Consider the following 19,453-nt stretch of genomic DNA (forward strand, 5'->3'; position numbering starts at 1 on the left):
CTTAAAATTTTCATGATTTTTAGGACATTAGATTTTCTCTTCTATGGTTCATCATGCATTTTATATAGTTTAAATCTAGTAAAGATGCTATTACAGACTCCAAAATGGGAGATCCATAACTCAATAAAGTATTTGGACCATGGGATTATATTTTGGCTACAAATGTTGAAGACTTTGCATTAAGAGATTTTAACATAAGCTAGACTTATTAACTATGCTAAACTTATTAACTACTTATACAATACTTTTGTATAAGATACCTAGAGGTATAGCATATGAAACTTATAACATCCTTGACTAGAGCACAATGCAAAAAAAAAAAAAAAAAAAAAAAAAAAAAATGTTTATTAGAACACTATGTATACATGTCCTTGGAAGTGATTTGAGAAAAGCATGTCTTTTAGTAGCATGTTAGCTAATTTAAGTTGTAAACCAAATATATGATTCAAAATATACAAGCACTCTATACTAATATGTGCATTCAAATAATAGCAAACCAATTTTGTAAAATGATGCATGGAACATAACATTTTGAAATGTTATCAAATGATCTTTGAGTAAATATGTGATATTACCACATGAACATAGGAATTTTGCTTGTCTTTAAAAGACATGTTGATGTAATGTTGGCATTTCTCCTCCATTGCTTATTTTGTAGTTCACTTGATAAGGCATAATATGTCTTTTCTTGCTATAGACCTACTTCACTCAACCTTTTCTAGGGAAGGATAGGAAAAATTCACTAGTGTTGTTATCACTACAATATAGTCCTGGATGTTGAGAAAAACCTTGTTTTTCTAAGAGCTTTCTTACACTCAAGATAAGATCATAGTTTGTAATGTTTTCATCTTTGCACTGGTGAGTCAAAATGGAGCATAATGCATGGGTCATTACTCCAAAAGCTTCTTTGGGATTTCCATCTGGTGGGAGGGCATCTTGAGCAGGTTCATAAGCTTGGCATGCACTCAACAAAATAGCCATATCACTCTCACCTTTTTCATTGGTGCTCCTTGTAAAGAATGACCCTGTTTTTTTTAATTCTTGTGCTAAGTTTGTTTTGCAAGAATTTTTTTGACTTGCAAAACACTTAGGCTCTATGTTATCGATCACAAGATGCTTTGGTTTTTGGATAAATTGCAACTGATCATCTTCACTCAATCTATTGCTACTTTCTTGTACTTTATGCTTTGTCATTTGTGGCATGAGAAGATTGTGAAGTATTTTCACCTTGGAGCTTGCATCATCCATAAACAAAGAGTAAAGTGTCGCCCGTATCTTTCCCAACTTGACATCATTACCTGATTTTTGCTTCAAGATTTCAAGGAGTGTTGAGAGGGGCAAGTATCTCTTTTTTCCTTCATAGCCATTGTAATCTTGTTGATTCTCTTGAGTCCTACATCTAATATCACTACTTTCTTCTTCTTCTATCAAGGTTGGAAGGCTATATCTCAAGTTTCTAGAGTGTGCTTCTCTCTTTCCATTAGGGTTAAGACCATGAAAGAAGCTATCCCCAATTTGTTCCTTTTCATATCGAACTAGACCACCACTATGGCAAGAGTCTGCCACTATAGTAAAAGCTACACCACTTGGTAGCAAGTTCACAATTTCTCTAAAGTCTTCATCTGCCAAACCAATGTAAAATCTGTGTGTCACTAATTGTGAGTTGTAATTGTCATAGACATACATAAACATGGCTTTTAACTGTGAAAGTTATGACCTACTAAGAAAATGAAAACTTTGCTATCTAATTATTTTGATTTTGTAGAAAAAAAGAGGCATATGCTTTGATGAGAGTATAATAGGATGGCGATTTATGTAGATTGAGTAGATGAACATGAACCCTAATTTTAGTTTGGTAGAATGTTATCATCAAATCCTTTGTAACTTGCAAGACATAATATGTGTAATTTACCAAGATTTTAATCAAACTAGTACAATGGTCTAAGGTGGAGGTTAACCACTAACTTGACATGTAGAGTCTATCAATGCTAAGTGGATTCACAAGAAGAAAGCCATTAAACAAAAAAATTTCGCACTCACTTTGCAAGCATAGTACAATGAACATTTACCGTGTAACAATGTTATTTCAATGAGACCTCCCTACACTACCATGATGCAAGCATACCCCAATTTAGCAATAATTTTGTAAAAATTAAGCTCATTTATATACTCTTTTGGCTTGTGAAATTATGATTATATCATAATGGCTCACTTAACTTTTGGAAGGATAACTACAATAAAATCATTTTGTTCATTTCATGTAAATTTAGAAAGCATGGGTTTACTAAATTGGTCCTGGTCCATATCTATCCTTTGGTCATGAACTTTTATATCATTATATCAGATAGAAAAAAAGGATCCTAAATCTCTTTTGCAAGTTTTAGTTTTCTCGTAAGATAAATATTTGATAGGTGCCCTTTAGATATCAATAAATTGGTTGCTTTCCCCTATGGAATATATGGCCCTTGTTTGATTTGCTTTGAGCAAATTCAGGTCATGCTTAGGTGATGGTTGGGACAAAGGGCCCTGGTGTTCTTGAAGAGGAATACTACCCCTAATTGACAAGGCAGCAAATAGTGGTCCAAATATGTTCCTTTTTACAAGTGTAACTAAACAAGACCAAGCCAATTGTACAGTTACTCCACATCAACTACCTAGTGTCCCTGTAACCATCTCTGACTCTAACACAATACATATAGCCCAATGTTCATGCAAGTTCAATCTCCAGCTCGAAGCAATGGATCACAAGCTTCATGAAAAACACTACCCAACTTAGTCAAAAGAGTTTCCTCCAAAATTAATGGCTTTCTCTCATGATAGCTACCACAAAACATAGAGGCTTGTGATCCCAATAAACTTATTAGTATCCAGAAACTAAAACAATGGTATCTAACTCCAATCACTGCATCTTCCCTAGTTTAAAAAAATATGTTGACACCTCCAAACTCATTCACCAAAACTCAATCAATCAGTTTAGAAAGTCAGAAGATAATCCTAAAATCATGAGTTATGGAAACAAGGCTAATACACATTGATGGTGTGTTGATTAGTTGGGGTGAGGAATAGATTATGCACACCTATTAATGAAGCTATAGATGCTAATTTGATACTTTCTCTATATGCATAGACCATATACATTAATGGCTAACCACAATATAGTAAGGGAAGGGATGTAACATCTTTAGGCAATAATATAGAGGGGATGATAGCCAGTTAGCATCAAGGTTTATTAGAGAAGAGAATGAAGCCTAGTAATAAGGAAAGAGAGAGTTCATATTAATTATGAATCAAAGATAGGGCTGTCTCTTGATAATATCAAAAAGAGAGCTAAAGAGGTTGGAGAGAGCAGAAGATAATTAATGTAATTAGCAAAGAAAAGGGAGTTATGGATGGACTAGGGAGGGAGACAATCCCTTCAAAGGTGGGTTATTAGCATATTGTGACCTCAATAAGGAGGTAAGATAATGGTCATTATGCAATTCAACAAGTAGAATTGGGTGACCCATATGCAATAGTAATATACCCGAGGCCATATACGTACATAGATTAGATTAATCAATGGATAATCCATCTATTATTCTATTTATCAAATGTTTACGTAGTTATGATGTGGGTTATTTACAATATAAGCATAAGGTGGTTGTAATATAGTTAATATTATAGTTCAAGTTAATACTTAAACTCTACTTATAATAATATAGTTAGATGATGTTTAATTTAGTCTAATCATATTGTAAATAATATACATATTCTCTTTAACTAATTAATTACTTTATATGTGTAATTCATAGTGAATAATAATGAATATGAATTTAGTCATCAACAAATTTCTGGTTAGTATAGTTAGCTATTACGTATTATTTAACACTTTGGTCAATTTGGTTGTTGAGGTAGTATAGGTTACATAGTAATCAAGTATGACTAGTTAATGTTAATAATACTCTAGTTAGCTAGCTATGAATGTTAAACATTACTAGTGAATGTTATCAAATCTTTAGTTTAGATAGTTGGGATAGTTTGTTGCCATTATTATACATAACTTAATAATGTATTGCTATTATGTATTACTTATGTAATTATGAGTTCAGTTAGTCATGGAATGCTTACTTCAAAGGTTTTTCAAGGCAAAACTAATGAATTTTTTATTTAGAAGTTAGTGTGGTCTACTCATTCAATTCTTTCTCATGATTGCGGGCTTGACTACATTAAAGGCAACTATGATCTTCATGAGTATGATCTTTGTCAACATTATAATCTCCTTTCAAAACTAATTTTTTACTAGCACCTATATATATATATATATATATATATATATATATTATTGAATAGTAATCAAAAGTGAAGATCTTGAAAGCATACAAGGGAATGCCACCTTCCCCCACAATTATAATACAACAAAAAGACTTGTGCCAACTCTTTGACATGTTCATGTGCTTGTATATATTATTCCTATCCTTTTATGAAGTTATAAGTTAATTCTTAAACAAGAAAATATTGAAATTTCAAAGCCACCACATCTCAACTAACCTGCTTAGTTTATGTTTTATGTTTTGCAAGGTACTCCTCATCAAGCCAACATCTTAGGATATACAATGGGTTTCCAAGAAAATCTTGTTAGCTACATTAATGTGTGAGTGTTGTTCATCTCATGCATTGTTCAAAAGATGCACAGTCAATTTGCCTAGATATGGTTGAAAATTAACTTCAATTGCACAAGATTGATAGGATTCATGATATAAATAGTTCCAATTACTAGATTAAGTTAGGACATGTCTTAGTATCATAGTTAAAGTTATACTAGTTATATCTGAGTATAGAAACATAAATTAAACTATCCACACTTTTTGACTTAATTAAAAAATAACTTTCTTATGCTTTAAAAATGATGCATTATGATAACTTCAAGTAGTCCATTACTAAACTCTAATGAGATATTTAAAGGAAACACATTGAGAATTTATATACAAAATATCATTAATTAAACCTAATGGCACATTCAACCTAGCTCTAATGGTTAATGGTCCAAATTTATTCATGTTTCTCTTTTTTCATTGTGGTAATGTATCACCATTGCCCTCCCCGCACGCGCGTGCGCGCGCGCGCACACACACACACACACACACACATACACCCCTTTCTAATCTATACAACAACACGGAAACACCAAAAGAAAAATCATCCAAAATACTAGCCAAGGGTTTTAAAGGCTTTCTCCAAGAGTGTTATCACCAAACTATTTTTCTTTTTGACTATCGTAACACATACTAACGTTTTCTGCACAGAAGCCACTCAATAATCCAAAGGAAAGCCAACCGCTACTCGTATGCATGAGTGGGGCGAGGGAGATACCGACCCGTGAGGAGGTTCATGTCGCATGGGACGATGCATTCGTCGTAATCACCATCGCGATCATCATGCTGGCCGCCATCATCATCATCATGATCATCATCGTCATGATGATGGGCATGAGGGGGAAGGCGGGTGCCATGGCCGCTGAAGTGGAAGAACAAGAGGTCGCCCGGCCGAGAGGACGACGCCATCCGCGCCAACGTCCGCCGGATGTTGGCGCCCGTCGGGGCATCCCGGCCGCCCACGTGATCGTCCACCAGCACCTCCACGTGGTCCGCGTCGAAGCCGTAAGTGCTGACGAGGAGGCCGTGCACCTGCCACGCGTCGTTCACGCAGCCGTGGAGCTCCGCCAGGGTGCCCGGGTAGTTGCAGCCCACCACGAGGGCCCTCTTCATCCTCATCGTTATCGTCCCTGCACCTTCCATTACAGCTTATATTATTGTCATCATTAGTAGGTTACTTATATTATATCTTTTGTCATCATTAGTAGGTGTTATCTTCTGGGTTGCAGGAAATCATTATTCATCGACTCTGTCTATCCTTAGGCTGATGATCATCAAATAGGTTGGGTGGAGAATTACCAGCCATGGCGCTGTAGTTGCCTTGATCGTAGATGTACACACGCACACGCTCACGCTCTCTCTCTCTCTCTCTCTCTCTCTCTCTCTCTCTCTCTCTCTCTCTCTCTCTCTCTCTCTCTCTCTCTGTGTATCGATTGCATTCTCCCACCACATTAATCCATCTGCTGATCGCCTGCCCTAATATATACCCCTTGCGCCACCTTCCATCTTACTTCATATTATGATTGTATCATTAGGCCTCCACGTAGAGTATTGCTTAGCATTGTCCTCCTCCTCAATTATCGACGCCATGCTTGTCGCTTGTTGCTTTCCTTTCCGTTAACTCGTGTCTTGCAGATTTGCCTTTGAAGGCTGGCAATATCGCTTTTAACCTTGCACATCGTCGTAAGCCCGCGCTCATAGCTACCTCCTCAAATGCTGATCATTAACGCTTTCGCAATCAAGCCTAACGACTATTTTCCTTGGATCTACCTCATCTTTGTAGTCTAGAGCTCACGAGACCACTCAATTCTTTGTTGGTCTCTTTGGGCTCACAAATTATTGATCTAGCCCATTGTTGCACCACACCTATGAGTGCACCCATTCCATTACACCATCAAGCAAGCGTGGACATGCTTAGTAGGCATGAACTAAGGGGCACATCTTTACAAGTATTTATCAGCACATTAGATCCACCTAAATCTCAACCACCCTCTAGATCCTATGCATATATTCAAGAATGTGGGGTCTAGCATATGGGATCACTTGATCGGGGTCCAAGATTCACAGCATGTAGGAGAGGATAGACATAGTATTGGTAAACGAAGGGGAGCTTGGCCATGAGGTAACAAATTAAAAACCATTCTACCACATACCATGGTTGTTAACAAAAAAATAGGAAAAGGTTGTAATGCAAGCCCTATTAAAGTTTCATACACCCATAGGCTACATGTGATGTTAAAAGGGGACCTTCATAAGTCCAAAAGAAGAGGCGTGGAGTACTTACTTAGCTTGAAGTTGCATGATTGGCACAAGATGATTATAGGTAAGTCAAATTTTGCAATTACACACATAATTTAAAACATTTATGTATAAATAACAAAGTGACAACATGCATGCGATGTTAGTAGTTTATACTTCCTACCACCATCTCACATTATGTTTCAAAGAAGCACGAAAGAGGACTTATGAAATGGGGGATCCTTTGAGTTACTACAGTATACTACTAGCTAGAAATTTTGATGTGGAACTTAAGATAATCTTTCACTTGCTTATGCTAATGTAATTTATATATATCTTTCCTCAAAGGTATATTTAATTAAAAACAATCGATCCCATGTTACTTCAAAATGCTTGAGTCATGGCAATTGAGATATGCTTGGTGGAGGGGATTTTTCTGCAAACCATTTTCATAAGACAACAATATCTCATAGTCCATTTGGTGGATGAGATGTCCATATGTGATACAGTCACATGCTCGATGGATGGTTTTTCTTGGGTGCCTCATGAAGAACCTGAAGGATTTCATAAGGCAAAATAAAAGGCCAAAATGTAGCATGGTTAAAGGTTCATTGATGCAAGAATAACTTGTATACGTCTCTAAAATTCCTACCTTAGTGGAATCCTCCCTCTCATGATTATGGAGAGTAGCAAAGAAGACTCAAAGATCACTACAAGGGATTAGGCCCATAGAGGGCCTCGTGATGCATTTTTTGAACCAAAAAGAAAAACTTACAAGCGTGTCTATAGTCATGTGATTTTAAAAATGCATCACAGTGTATAATTGTAAATTTTTATGACTTAATAAAGATTTTTTTGCAAATTTCATAGTTATATTCATGCGATGGTAAACATGCAAGATAAGGAAAAAAAAGCAAGGGAGCTACTAACTATAGGAGTGTGATCGGAAGCCATAGTTTTGCGACTACTAGCTCCTTGGTTTTCTTTTACCCTCCCTTGCATGCACATTGCACATTTTTTATACAAATTTAACCTAAATTCTATTAAAATATGCATACAATGTCATTGCCTGACATAAGAAAATGTTGAAGGATAAAAAAGATATAGAAAAAATTGTACTCTTGCTTGCATTCTAGTTGAAATATGAGTTTACATAAAGCCCAAGTTTGGCTTGCATAAAATATTTGAAAATTGAAAGCTACAAAGACTTTCAATATGGCATCCTAAGGAGTATGCCTTATTGGTCTAGGTGAGGCTCACAACCTAGGAAGTGCTTACTATGGACAAGGATTTGAATCTCCTTGTGACAGTGTATATATTCTACATGGTGTAAGCACAATGTCTTGCTCTTGATCATGCATCTCCACCTTTGTTTACAATGCTTTACTAAATATGCAAGCCATTGCATCATAAAGTAATATGTCATCTACAATCATGTGCATGAGGATATATGCCTCCATTTGTAAAACAAGGCCAAATGAAATAAAATTAAGCATACTAGTTATTAAAATAATGAGGTATGGATAAAAAATCCTAAACAATATCAAAAACCTCACCTGCATTGTTACACACTTAGTGACACACTACTATGAGTCTATACAACATAAAGAGTTGTTTTTACAAAGAGATAGTCAAACAATGGACCATATTTACACGTGTAAAAATGTGTTTTCTACACCTTGCACTCACCCACACTCTTACATGCTTAGACATGCGTTGTTAGTCTACACAACACAAAGAGATGCTTTTATAGACAAGTGATCAAACAATGGACTACATTTGCAAATGCATTAGGGGAGTTTTGAGGTCTCGAAAATGCCTTTTAGGATGTGGAGAGAGAGTGCTCTAGACCAATAAGAGCAAAGCCTCCGTAACGAAACTTCTATTTAAAAAAAATTAAAAAATCATTTTACAAAAATATATAAACATGATAATATTACGAATTTGTATTTTTATTATGTATTTTTAGTCTCTTATATTCGTGATTATAACATCTTTTGCATTAATGGCATAGAGTCTCGGCTACTTTTATTTAATGATGTTTCTAGATTAATGATAATGACTGATGTAATCGAAATTCAAATTGGTGAAAAGCATGGCGCTCAGTTTTTTCCCTCCTTTCTTTTATTCCTCTATTGTTTTTCCCTCCGTTATGATAGCCTAGTCCTCTCTCTCTCTCTCTCTCTCTCTCTCTCTCTCTCTCTCTCTCTCTCTCTCTCTCTCTCTCTCTCTCTCTCTCTCTCTGTGTGTGCATGTATCTCTCTCTTCTACCATGGATACAGAAATTCGACCTTCAACAAGGCATCCAAGCTCCCAAATCACATCCATATCAGTGTTTAACTCATTCCAAACTTATGGAAGATGGATTCCTACTATCATTAGCAAAGGTAGTTGGATCACCATGCAACAAGCAAAATGTGGAAAAAGGCAAAGACATGAGAGCTCGTTTATCTCTGCTTGGAAGGGCAGAATCCGAGATTTTAAGCTTGGAGAAAATAAGAATAGTATCAAAGAGGTACTAGTGCAACATGTGTTCATGCATAGAGAGCTGTGTTTGAAACCTGGATCTTCAAAGCTTCCAATGCATAGACCAAATTGTAAGAATTTGATTCTTAAAGTTTTTCCTTTCTTAAACATGGTTTAGGTTTTTCCATTATAATATTTGTTTATCTTGTAGATGTCTATCCCTCTAATCTTGAGGAATGGCAACCAGTGGAATCTATTATTGATGTTATTGATGTTATTGATGTTATACATGGTTCAATTGGAGAAGAAATGTATAGAGGTAGAAAGAAGACAGAGCTTGCAAAGAATGGAATATTCTTTTATGACCATTCTTATGTTATTCCTATGCGGCGTTGCCAATGGGGATCAATAAAACTCCTTCCTTTGCTAGATTTTTCAAGCTTCGAGTGGCCTTTGCCAAGTCCAGCTACTAGTGAGGGCTATAGATGTAAGATATTTTCTGAGATCCAGAAAGCACTAAAATCTAATATTTCAAGTAGGCTAAGCAAAGTTACTTTATTTATGCCTATTAATATATTTATTGATTTCTTCTCTAATATGGAGATAAGAATAACAAAAACCATGCTTTCAGTGAAGAGACTAACATATGATCATATCATACAATTTGTTGATGAAGGATGGGATACAAGGACAGAAGGAAAAATTATATGTAAGATAGATCAAGACTCTATAGCTTGTAAATATATGATTGCTACTCAAAATTTTATCCTTAGCTTTTACTATAGTCGAGGGCATTTTGTTGGTAGTAGTCTAGTTGCTTTAGACCAGAATCTTAATGATTTCAGCAAGGATCCTATTGTGGATCTTGATATTTGGTTCAATGAGGATATTATTGCAATCTTAAAGATCAGAAAATCATGTACGCTACATCAAGTGAGGATGGATTTACAAAATGAAGACATTGAACTACCATGCTCCTTTGTATTCCAACTTGACAAGAAACGAGTAAGTTTTCACATCATATTATATGTACTTAAATGTATATCAAGATCTCACTTTCTAACTAACAAACATTTGTAATTTATTTTTTACAGATATCAAAAAGGAGAGAAAATAAAATACACTGCAATGACATTCAAGAAAAGATATCTTTACTATCAATATAAAATACATGTACAAATTTTGTAGCAGATGTCTATCTGCCATCTCTATGAGATATACAAGGGCTGAAGGGCAAATTTCTATATATGAAGGCCTACAAGGCGATATGGCAAAGCTATTTCTTTTTTGGAGAACTATCCTTTCTAGGAGTCCTTTTGCCTTTCTTTGATGTCTTGGGTATAGAAGGTGTTGAAGCTGTGGATTTGCCTTCCGTGGTTATAGGCACCGCATCTCCTTCATGGTGCAAATCCCCACCAATCTCTGTTGTTGGTTGTATACAATTGACAATCATATACTTCAAGAGCTTTGCTTTGATGTACCAAATATGCTCAGATGCATAGCAATCCTTCGAAAACTGTCACACATTTATAGAAAAAAGAGTTTTAGTTCATTATTGCTCTTACAATAGATTATATTTTTATCATCAATGGACTATTTGCAATTAATATCTATCTTAAAGTTTAGCATCTTTCATATTACCTTTACATGTTTATCATCATTAAGATAAACAAAGTTAACCATTCTTCTAGCATTTGCAATCACCCTCCAGCCACAAGAATGGCTATCATCCTGATGGGGACACTGCAACCACCAACACAAAGTAAAACTATAAAGAGGACGAATGGTAGTTCATAGAATAAACTCATGTTTCAATTATTTTAATGAATAACTTACCGCAGCTTGTCTATATTGCATTGTTGCAAGCAAATCAGATGGCATAGGGGGTCTTTTCTCTAGCTCTTCAATTAATCTTTTGGCACCTCTATATATAAAATATGTTAAAATTTAGAGTACTTACAAAAAAAAGAATTGAAATATCAAGGAGCCCTTGGATAATATAACTTACAATTTAGCATTTCCATGGCTTCCTTTCATAGAGTTGATTAAAAAGCATTGCTTATCCACAAGGTCTATTGCAATCAAGCTCCAATGAGAACTAAAAGCAATCATATATCAACAAATTAGTAGGATAAAATCTCAAAAACTCTAATAGAATATTGAATCACTTACTTTTCATTATATGGAATTATAAGCAGCTCCAAAGTATCGAAGTCAATCAAATTGAGCCAGTGCTCAATAAAACTTGCATCAAGCTCATTCCTCATAAAGAATGAGATAGATGGATCAAAAACCTCAATTTTTTGTTGTATATCCAAAGGAAACTCATGCATTATACACCTAGAAAAGGCATAGAAATAGTGAGTATAAACAAGAAAAATCTTATTGCTAAAAAAATATCAAAAAGTATAAGTAATTATGGATGGACATACCTTAGGCCAGCAAGAATAAGACTGTCATTTACTTCTCTTATTTTATCCTTAAGAATCTGAACACATGCAGCATCAAAGGAGATAACCTCAGTTCTTTTGCCTAAGTCACTAGGTAAGAAACAAAACACACTGAATCCTTTTGGATTAGCTGCTTCAAGAAGGGTGGCTAGCTCATTTTCAAAGGACTCTAGTTGCTCTATTTCCCTTTCTTCAACCCTTTGCCTCCTATACTCTCTCCATTTATCTGCTTGTTCCTCTTTAGCATTCTCCTCTTTTTCATGTTGCCTTGTATCCTTCTCATGGGTGACATCCTCAACCCTGACACCAGAATCATCTTTCTTTCTTCTAGTTGGGGGCACATTAAGGATATTAAATGTCTTCATATCAGTGAGGGGAATTGGCTCAAGGACCTTTGAAAATCTATATCTTAGCCTCCTAAGAATTACCATGTCCTTGTCCATGAGTGTGAGCCTATGAGCATGAGCAGCACAAATGTAGGCATCTTGGAAAAACTCAATTAGAAAATCCTCTGTGGCTTCTTGTATACAATTAAGAGCTGTTCTTGTCCATCTGAAACTATCCAAACTATATCTGTCACAAATTTCCCTGACAAGCCTCTGGAAAGACAACTTTGGAATTGCATTGTCAAGAGCATTTACTGCCTTCCTAATCTCCCTTAGACACCTGACATTTTGAGAAAACCTTCTCCTTGGCTTTGATTTTCTAGAGAGCTTCTGAGGCTTTGAAGACTGATGTATCTTTGATGCTAAATCCCTAGGATCAATCTTATCTTTTCTTGTTGTTGCCTTAGTCCTAGACATCTGCCAAAAAAACATATGTTACTTCTTCTCCAGCATGTAAAGCAAAACGCGAGTCCCAGACAAGAGTTATCTATGCTGCATGGCATTTTCTCGTATCAGCTCAATTTTTCTCGAGCTGTCTAGTGAAACGCGAGTGTCAAGAAAGGCGCCTCCTTGCAGCTGCTTCTTTTTGCGTTTCACCGAACTTGTTGTCCATTGTGTCCAGTGAAACGCGAATTTAAGCCAGGAAACCTGCTTGAAGTACCTTATTTTCGCGTTTCACCGGACAGCTCATGAATAGCATAAAAATTGAAAAAACAAAAAAAAAAGAGCTTTGATCCAAGGAAAGCTTTTAAGATTACTTAAAATATCCACAGAATTAGGGAGGAAATTTGAAGATTTCCTTAAATATCCATAATATTAAGGAATGCTTTCACTGTGGGAAAATTTCTTTTGTAGTGGTCTAGAGCTAATAATAACATAAAGGATTAAGGAAAAATATCAAAACAATGCATTGAATAGAGCTTGTTATTGAAAAGCAAGATGCAGAAATCATACCTTCTTTTTAGCTTGTTCTTCACAATCTTAGCCTAAAGATGACAATATGCTTGAAGGTTTGCTTTGTTGGGGAAGCAGTGAAATGGTTGGAGATTGGAAGGAAATGCTTGGAGACTGGAAGGAATACCAAAAACAAAGATGGAGTAGCGATGAAATGTGATGAAAGGTGAAGGCGGTGAATTTACATGGACTCAACGTTCTTCGCAAAGTGTTAATAACACACATGTGACGTACTCTCGCTTACCGAAATTTTTTATTTACTTGGAAAAGGGTTATTTAACACACGTGTGACGTATTTTTGGAAAAAGAGAATGCGCACGTCTTCTGAGGAGCTTATTACGCTGTGTTAAGTCAGACACGTGTACACGTATTTTTTCATTATTACACAAACTTTTTTGTTGGAACTATCACCACATGCTTAACGGTTGATATAAAAGCATTTCAAACCCATTTCTCCGACATTGTCTTCTTCTCTGCCAAAATTTCGTCTCGACTTCCCTTCAAGGTCCCTGCATCCTGTGTGGAGAGCAGTTCAACAATCTTTGATAGGTAATAAATTTTTTTTTTGCAAGCATTTTAACAAAATAAATTTGATTAATATAGAAAGAATGTTTTATAACACTTGAACAATTAAAGATGTTATGTGCTTTCTATCTTTCAAAAGCAGCATAGCTTTTCCAAAAATGATTATATCATCAATTTGTGTGTTTCCATAGAATTTATTTATTGTTCATGTTTTTTTTCTTCATTTGCAATTTTTGACCATCGAAACGCGAGACAATGTCTCTGTTGATGATATTTTGCTTAGTATCGTGTTTCACCGCTACATATTAGAATAATTTTTGTCTTCAAGCTAGTGTCCGATGAAACGCGATTTCTTCATAGGCATTTGCCTTACACACTTGAATTTTCGTGTTTCACCGGTCAACTAAAAAATTCTCCTGTTTTGATTTTTTTGTCTTGGAAAATCAATGTTGGGGCCTCTTTCCATGATATCATCTTGTTTTATTGGATATTGTTCTATTGTGCTTTTATTTTTCAGGAATAAATATTTTTCTGGTCAATATGACAAAGAGGAAGCTATCTCTGGAAGGAATGGATGAGGAGGAGATAATTGAGACATCTGATGATAGGCTCTTTGATTTTTTACACACCACTGGAAATTCTTCCAAGTTTTGCTATATCAGGAAAATTTTCAATGTTCCTTTTGATTTGAAGGAGTTATTGGAGGATCTTGATGATAAACTTAAGGAGTACAGATGTTTTTATGATAGACATGTGCAAGGTTTGGAAGTCAATGGATTTGTTCATTATAGTGATGTCATGGGAGCCACCAATACATCCAGGTCAACTTTGCTCGGCAGGTTCAACCTCATTGATGAGGAATTCAGAAAGAAAGAAACATGTTGCCCTTTCCACAGGTACCAACACCAATGCCTTCTGATCCACAAGGACGTTGGATTTATTGTGTATCTTCAGTACATGGAAAATTATTCTCCAGATATAGACCAACAGAGAAAGCTAGAGGATATTGCAAGTATGGATAAGGAGGTCGAAGAGAAGGAGGAGATGTTCCAAGAAGATGTTGAGAATCAACTTGTCCAAGGTTTTGATGTAGGTTTATTCAAGAGTGACAATATCACAATGGTGGAAGAAAAGGAGATTGAGCCAAGTGCACAGGTTGATGAAGAAGGTCCTCTTGCCTGTGTTCCAACATTTCCCACTTATCTTATCAACAAGAAGAGATATGTGTTGCTAAATGATATTCAACATCTTTTTGATCTTAGAGAAGATTATTGCTTAGCAATCCTTGCAGGTTGGGGCAAAAATAACATGAATTTTATAGGTTATGAACAAGAACCACTAGCAAGTCTTGATGTTGAGGGAGAGAATTTCCAAGATAGCTCTATAGCCTTACATACATGTATTAATCAGATCATAGAATACGAAAAGGGGGGGCTACCTACAGAAGAAGAGTTCTTGCAAGTCCAGAAGAAACTTCATATTGATGATGTAGGGTATGAAGAGAGATTGAAGTCTCCATCAGATGAGAAGCCCAAGAGTTCAATAAATCTTTATGATGATAGTCTTCTTGAAGAAGATGAACACCCTAAGGTATGAAATATAATTCGAAGTTACCCATTGAGTTTATGTTAGACTTTATTATGCATTATAGATAAATATCTTATATCTTGTACTGTTGTGGTTTGTTCTATAGATTGAGATTGAAGATCTGGACAACTTTCTTGGAAGGGCCAAGGGCTCTAGGCCAATGAAGCTTGGAAAAAATCAATGCCTTGGCCATTATATTGGAAACTTAAACAATCAAACAATTGTAATATATCATAGTAGATTGTCAAGCTCTCCAAGTCTACCAATGATGGCTTTGAGAGCTATCTCAAAGGTAATTGGATCTCAAGTTTTCAGCAGAGGTTTGGACAAGATCATTTTGGTGGAGAAGGAAGAAGCCATAAGAGTTTTTGGCTTTATGCCTGGATACAGTGGATCTAGAGCTGGATATTTTGGAGTTCTTGGCTCCTATTTGCTCTCTTATGTAGGAGATAGTAAGAATTTGAAGCTTCTTCCAGGCTATTGGAAACAAGAGTTTTTGAAATACAGAGGTCTTATTGAGTGGGATGAAACAAAAGATTCCTCTAGAGGCCTTGTCGAGCTACCTGAAACCAAGGACTCCTCTGAAGGCCCTGTTGAGGTGCCTGAAACTAAGGACTCTTCTACAACACAATCAGACTAGAAGATGCCAAAGATTAAGGGTTTCTTGAAACCCATCTTTTCCCAACTCTTTGTTTGGTTTGTAACCATTCTGTAAATATTTGCTTTGCGCAAGAATTTAAATATCTATCTTTTCTTCTTTGGGTAACAATTTGTATAGTCCTTGCTAAAGATGATGTATTGCTTGATGTGGTTGTATCTTTAAGCTTGAATTTATGCCAAATTTGTCGATAGAACCATTGAAAGACCTCGAATAAACTGTTGGCTTTGTGTCTTCCACCTCCATGTCTTGTATGTTTGAAATATTTTGTTCTTGCTTGATAATGTGATTTTTCCATACCTTGGGTTGACCAGATAGATAGAGATCCATATTGTTTAATAAAGTATGGAGCATGGTTGTATAGAATATGCTGCATAGTCAACAAATAAGGAAAGTTATTAAAAAACATTATATGAGTTCGACAATGAAGAAACAAACATATACAAACTTCTTACCATATAGTGAGTAAAGTGTTGATCACCCCAAGCTTCTGTCATCGCCTTTTTGAAAAGGTTCAATTGGTTTTTAAAGTCTTTGAGATCATCATCATTCCATTCAGTCTTATCACAATAAAAAAACACTTTGTCTAGTGTTTCCCAAACTTTAGCTTTTCTATTTCGAGCTTGTCCATTATCAGTGTGATCCTTAACTGCATTATGTGGGGATTTCCACTGATTAAATTTAATAGTTGAGCCACCATTTCTCGAGTTTATCTTGCCAAGTCTCCCATGAAAGCCTAAAAACCTTCTAGCCTTCACTCCACCAATAGATGGTTTTTTTGGGACACAATTACCATCCTTAGACTTTTGAAGATCTGGTTCAATAACAACATTGCCACCATGCAAACCAATTGCAGAGAGAACTTTTTCAACCTTTGTTATAGCATCTGTTCTAGTTGATAATGGCTTCAACTTCCATGCAAATCCTATATAGAGATGAACAAGCTTTTCGATCATCTTGCAAAGTGCATGAAGTGTACAAATATGGGCATTCGCTAAAGGAATGTCCAAGACTGGTTTAAACTGTGGATCTTTATTGTGCCTAGAGGGAGCTCTATTCCAATTGCTTGAGTTTAACTCTACAGCTGGTGACATGCAGTATAAGCAAGGAGATCTCGAGTTAGCTCCCTTTGATACATTATACATACATTTGAGTGTCTTTAGGTCACCAGCTATGTGCCACTCAATCCTGTAGTTCCCTAATCCTTCAACAAATAGCTCTTCTCCTGCTTGTTGCCTTTGAATAACATTAGGTATTGATGTTTGATGAAAAACCCAATATAGTATATCAAAATTCTCAGTATCTACCTCAAATGCTCCTAGCCACCAGATGTTATATTCAGATTGAACACTAAATGATGTTGAGTGATTGCAATGACTTGACGAAAGTGCTCTATTCATCAAGGTGATAGAGATTCTCTCCAATTTTTTACATTTCAGAATCTCACTTTCATCAAGTTTAATCACAAATCTAGCCACTCCATGTGCCTCTGCTACCGACAAGTCATAAAATTTGATCATTAAGCATTGTAGGGTCGGCAAGTCAAGGAAAATATTGTTAAATTCATTGAATGTAACCTCCTTTTTCTTGCCCTTGAAGCTAGCCTTGATATGAAAAGGCTCACCTAGAATCTCCATCACTTTGTTATTAACTCTTTGTCTGATAGTCCTAACCACAAATGGTTTCGGAAGTATGCAATTGTGTACCTGTCCTTGCTTCATATTTGATTGTAAAAGTTGGAAAAGTTGCATATAAGCATCTCGACTGATACCAATACTATCCAGTGTCTTCTGTACCAACTCAGAATCCAAAGAATGATCCTTCACAAATGACTCCAAGCATTGTTTCTTTGCCTTTTTAAATTTCTTCTTCTCCAAAATATCCTTTGAAACCACTGAAGAAAGAAGATGATAATAAAACTGAGCTGCTTTTAAAGAATCTCTTTCACTTGCATTTGGTTGTAGAAGAGATTTAAGCAAAATTAACATCACAAATCAATGCAAGTAGTTTAAATAAAGCCATATTTAAGATTTTTCAAGTGAAAAAAAATATATCTTGCTGCTTGGATTCTTTTACCACAGCCTCCTCCTCCTCGTTTGAGATTCTCAATATTTTTAAGAGCTCTTTGTCGATTTCGAAGGCCTAATAAAGTTTGCTTTTGTTGATAAGCTTTGATACGCTTTTCCAATGAATGAATTTTTTGTTGACAATCCTCTAGCTTCTGCAACAACTCTATATTGTGTTTCATCAAAAGATGATTCTCTAGTCCAATGATATCCTTTTCTGCAACAAGATTAAGTGTATAACCTAAAAATCCATTGTAGCCATCACCAATAAACCTCATTAATGACGAGCTATTATAGAAAGGAGGAGTGCTATTTCTGCTAGGATCTTTGGGATATAGCTTTCCATCTAACCAAAGATCAATATTCTTCTTTCCTTCAAACCTCAGTATATGTTTCATAGACTCTCTAACTATGATAGATTTTGTTCTCTTTCTTATCGGTTCATACTCACTGTCCAACTCAATATGAAGATGATAGAGAGGTCTTTTATGAGAGCTATAGAGATCATTAGATGATTGATCCATAGCTGAGTTATAGATATCATTGGGTGATTGATCCATAGCTAAGGATATGATTAGAAGCAAGAACGAAAACAAAGAAGAGACTAATAAGGAGGAGAAAAAAAGAAGAGAGAAATGATGGAGAAACGATGGAGGGAGACAATCGAGTATCCACCAAAATTCAAATTGAATATTACTTTTCACTTTAATGAGGAGAGGTAAGATCTTCATTATGACAACCTTGCCAACTTTATGGCGACCTAGATTTCTAGGTTTGATATGACCACGAGAATATCACGACAATGAGTTATTAACGAATTTTGATCTTTTAACTTACCAAAATATAAACCTTTTAAAAATTCTATAAAATGATTTTATTTCGTAAATTGTTTTCTCTCTCTAGGATCTCTTACAGGGCATTTTCGAGACCTCAAAACTCCCCTAATGCATGTAAAAATGGGTTTCCTACACCCTACACTCACCCACCTCTTAGATGCTCAAAGATACACTGCTAGTTTGCACAATATAGAGTGCTTTTTAAATAGAGAGGCGGTCAAACTAGCAGAGTGCATTTCAAGAATCATGTAACTATATGTCTACAAAATTTGCATGTATTTACCTATCCAAACAAATGTGCTTCCTACTCCACAAAATCTATCCAAAGAGCTTTTTCAAGCTCAATTTAATTAAATAATATTTAAAAAATCATACAAGAACACACAAAGAAAATAGATCTAACCACTAAGAGACTAAAAAAGAAGAAGAAGAGGCATATATCTCTATATAAGCTCACCTTGTTTGAAACTTATGGAGCTTGTCTTGCCTCCCTTCACAAATATAAAGCCCATATTCTCATTTGATAAACAAGAGAAACAAAAAGAAGAAAAATAAAAATACAATAAAGAAGATGAAGAGAGGAAGGTAAAGAATAACAAAATGAACTTATATTTATATGTGAATCCTTTTATGTGAATTTAAACGCAACATAAGCT

At 35.5% G+C, this 19,453-nt stretch overlaps 1 protein-coding gene across 3 annotated transcripts; it reads right to left on the reverse strand.

Moving 5' to 3' along the window:
* Nucleotides 1–520: 520 nt before the first annotated feature.
* On the reverse strand, nt 521–6,062 carry LOC148017106 (metacaspase-6-like). 3 transcript variants are annotated; one of them, XM_087662665.1, is made up of 3 exons: nt 5,931–6,062; nt 5,354–5,767; nt 521–1,622 (listed from the first exon to the last, which is right to left on the reverse strand). In XM_087662665.1, exons 1-3 carry the CDS (start codon nt 5,935–5,937, stop codon nt 709–711), a joined length of 1,335 nt encoding a protein of 444 aa, XP_087518791.1. In that variant the 5' UTR covers nt 5,938–6,062; the 3' UTR covers nt 521–708. The 3 variants fall into 3 exon arrangements, with proteins under 3 accessions (XP_087518791.1, XP_087518792.1, XP_087518790.1); XM_087662666.1 differs by having other exon boundaries at nt 5,354–5,761; nt 5,931–6,043; XM_087662664.1 differs by having other exon boundaries at nt 5,354–5,779; nt 5,931–6,033.
* Between the last annotated feature and the right edge of the window lie 13,391 nt (nt 6,063–19,453).

Source organism: Lygodium microphyllum, chromosome 22 (genome assembly GCF_053477565.2).
Source record: "Lygodium microphyllum isolate KBCC chromosome 22, Lygodium_microphyllum_v1.1.10, whole genome shotgun sequence".
In the NCBI taxonomy this organism is placed as follows: domain Eukaryota; kingdom Viridiplantae; phylum Streptophyta; class Polypodiopsida; order Schizaeales; family Lygodiaceae; genus Lygodium; species Lygodium microphyllum.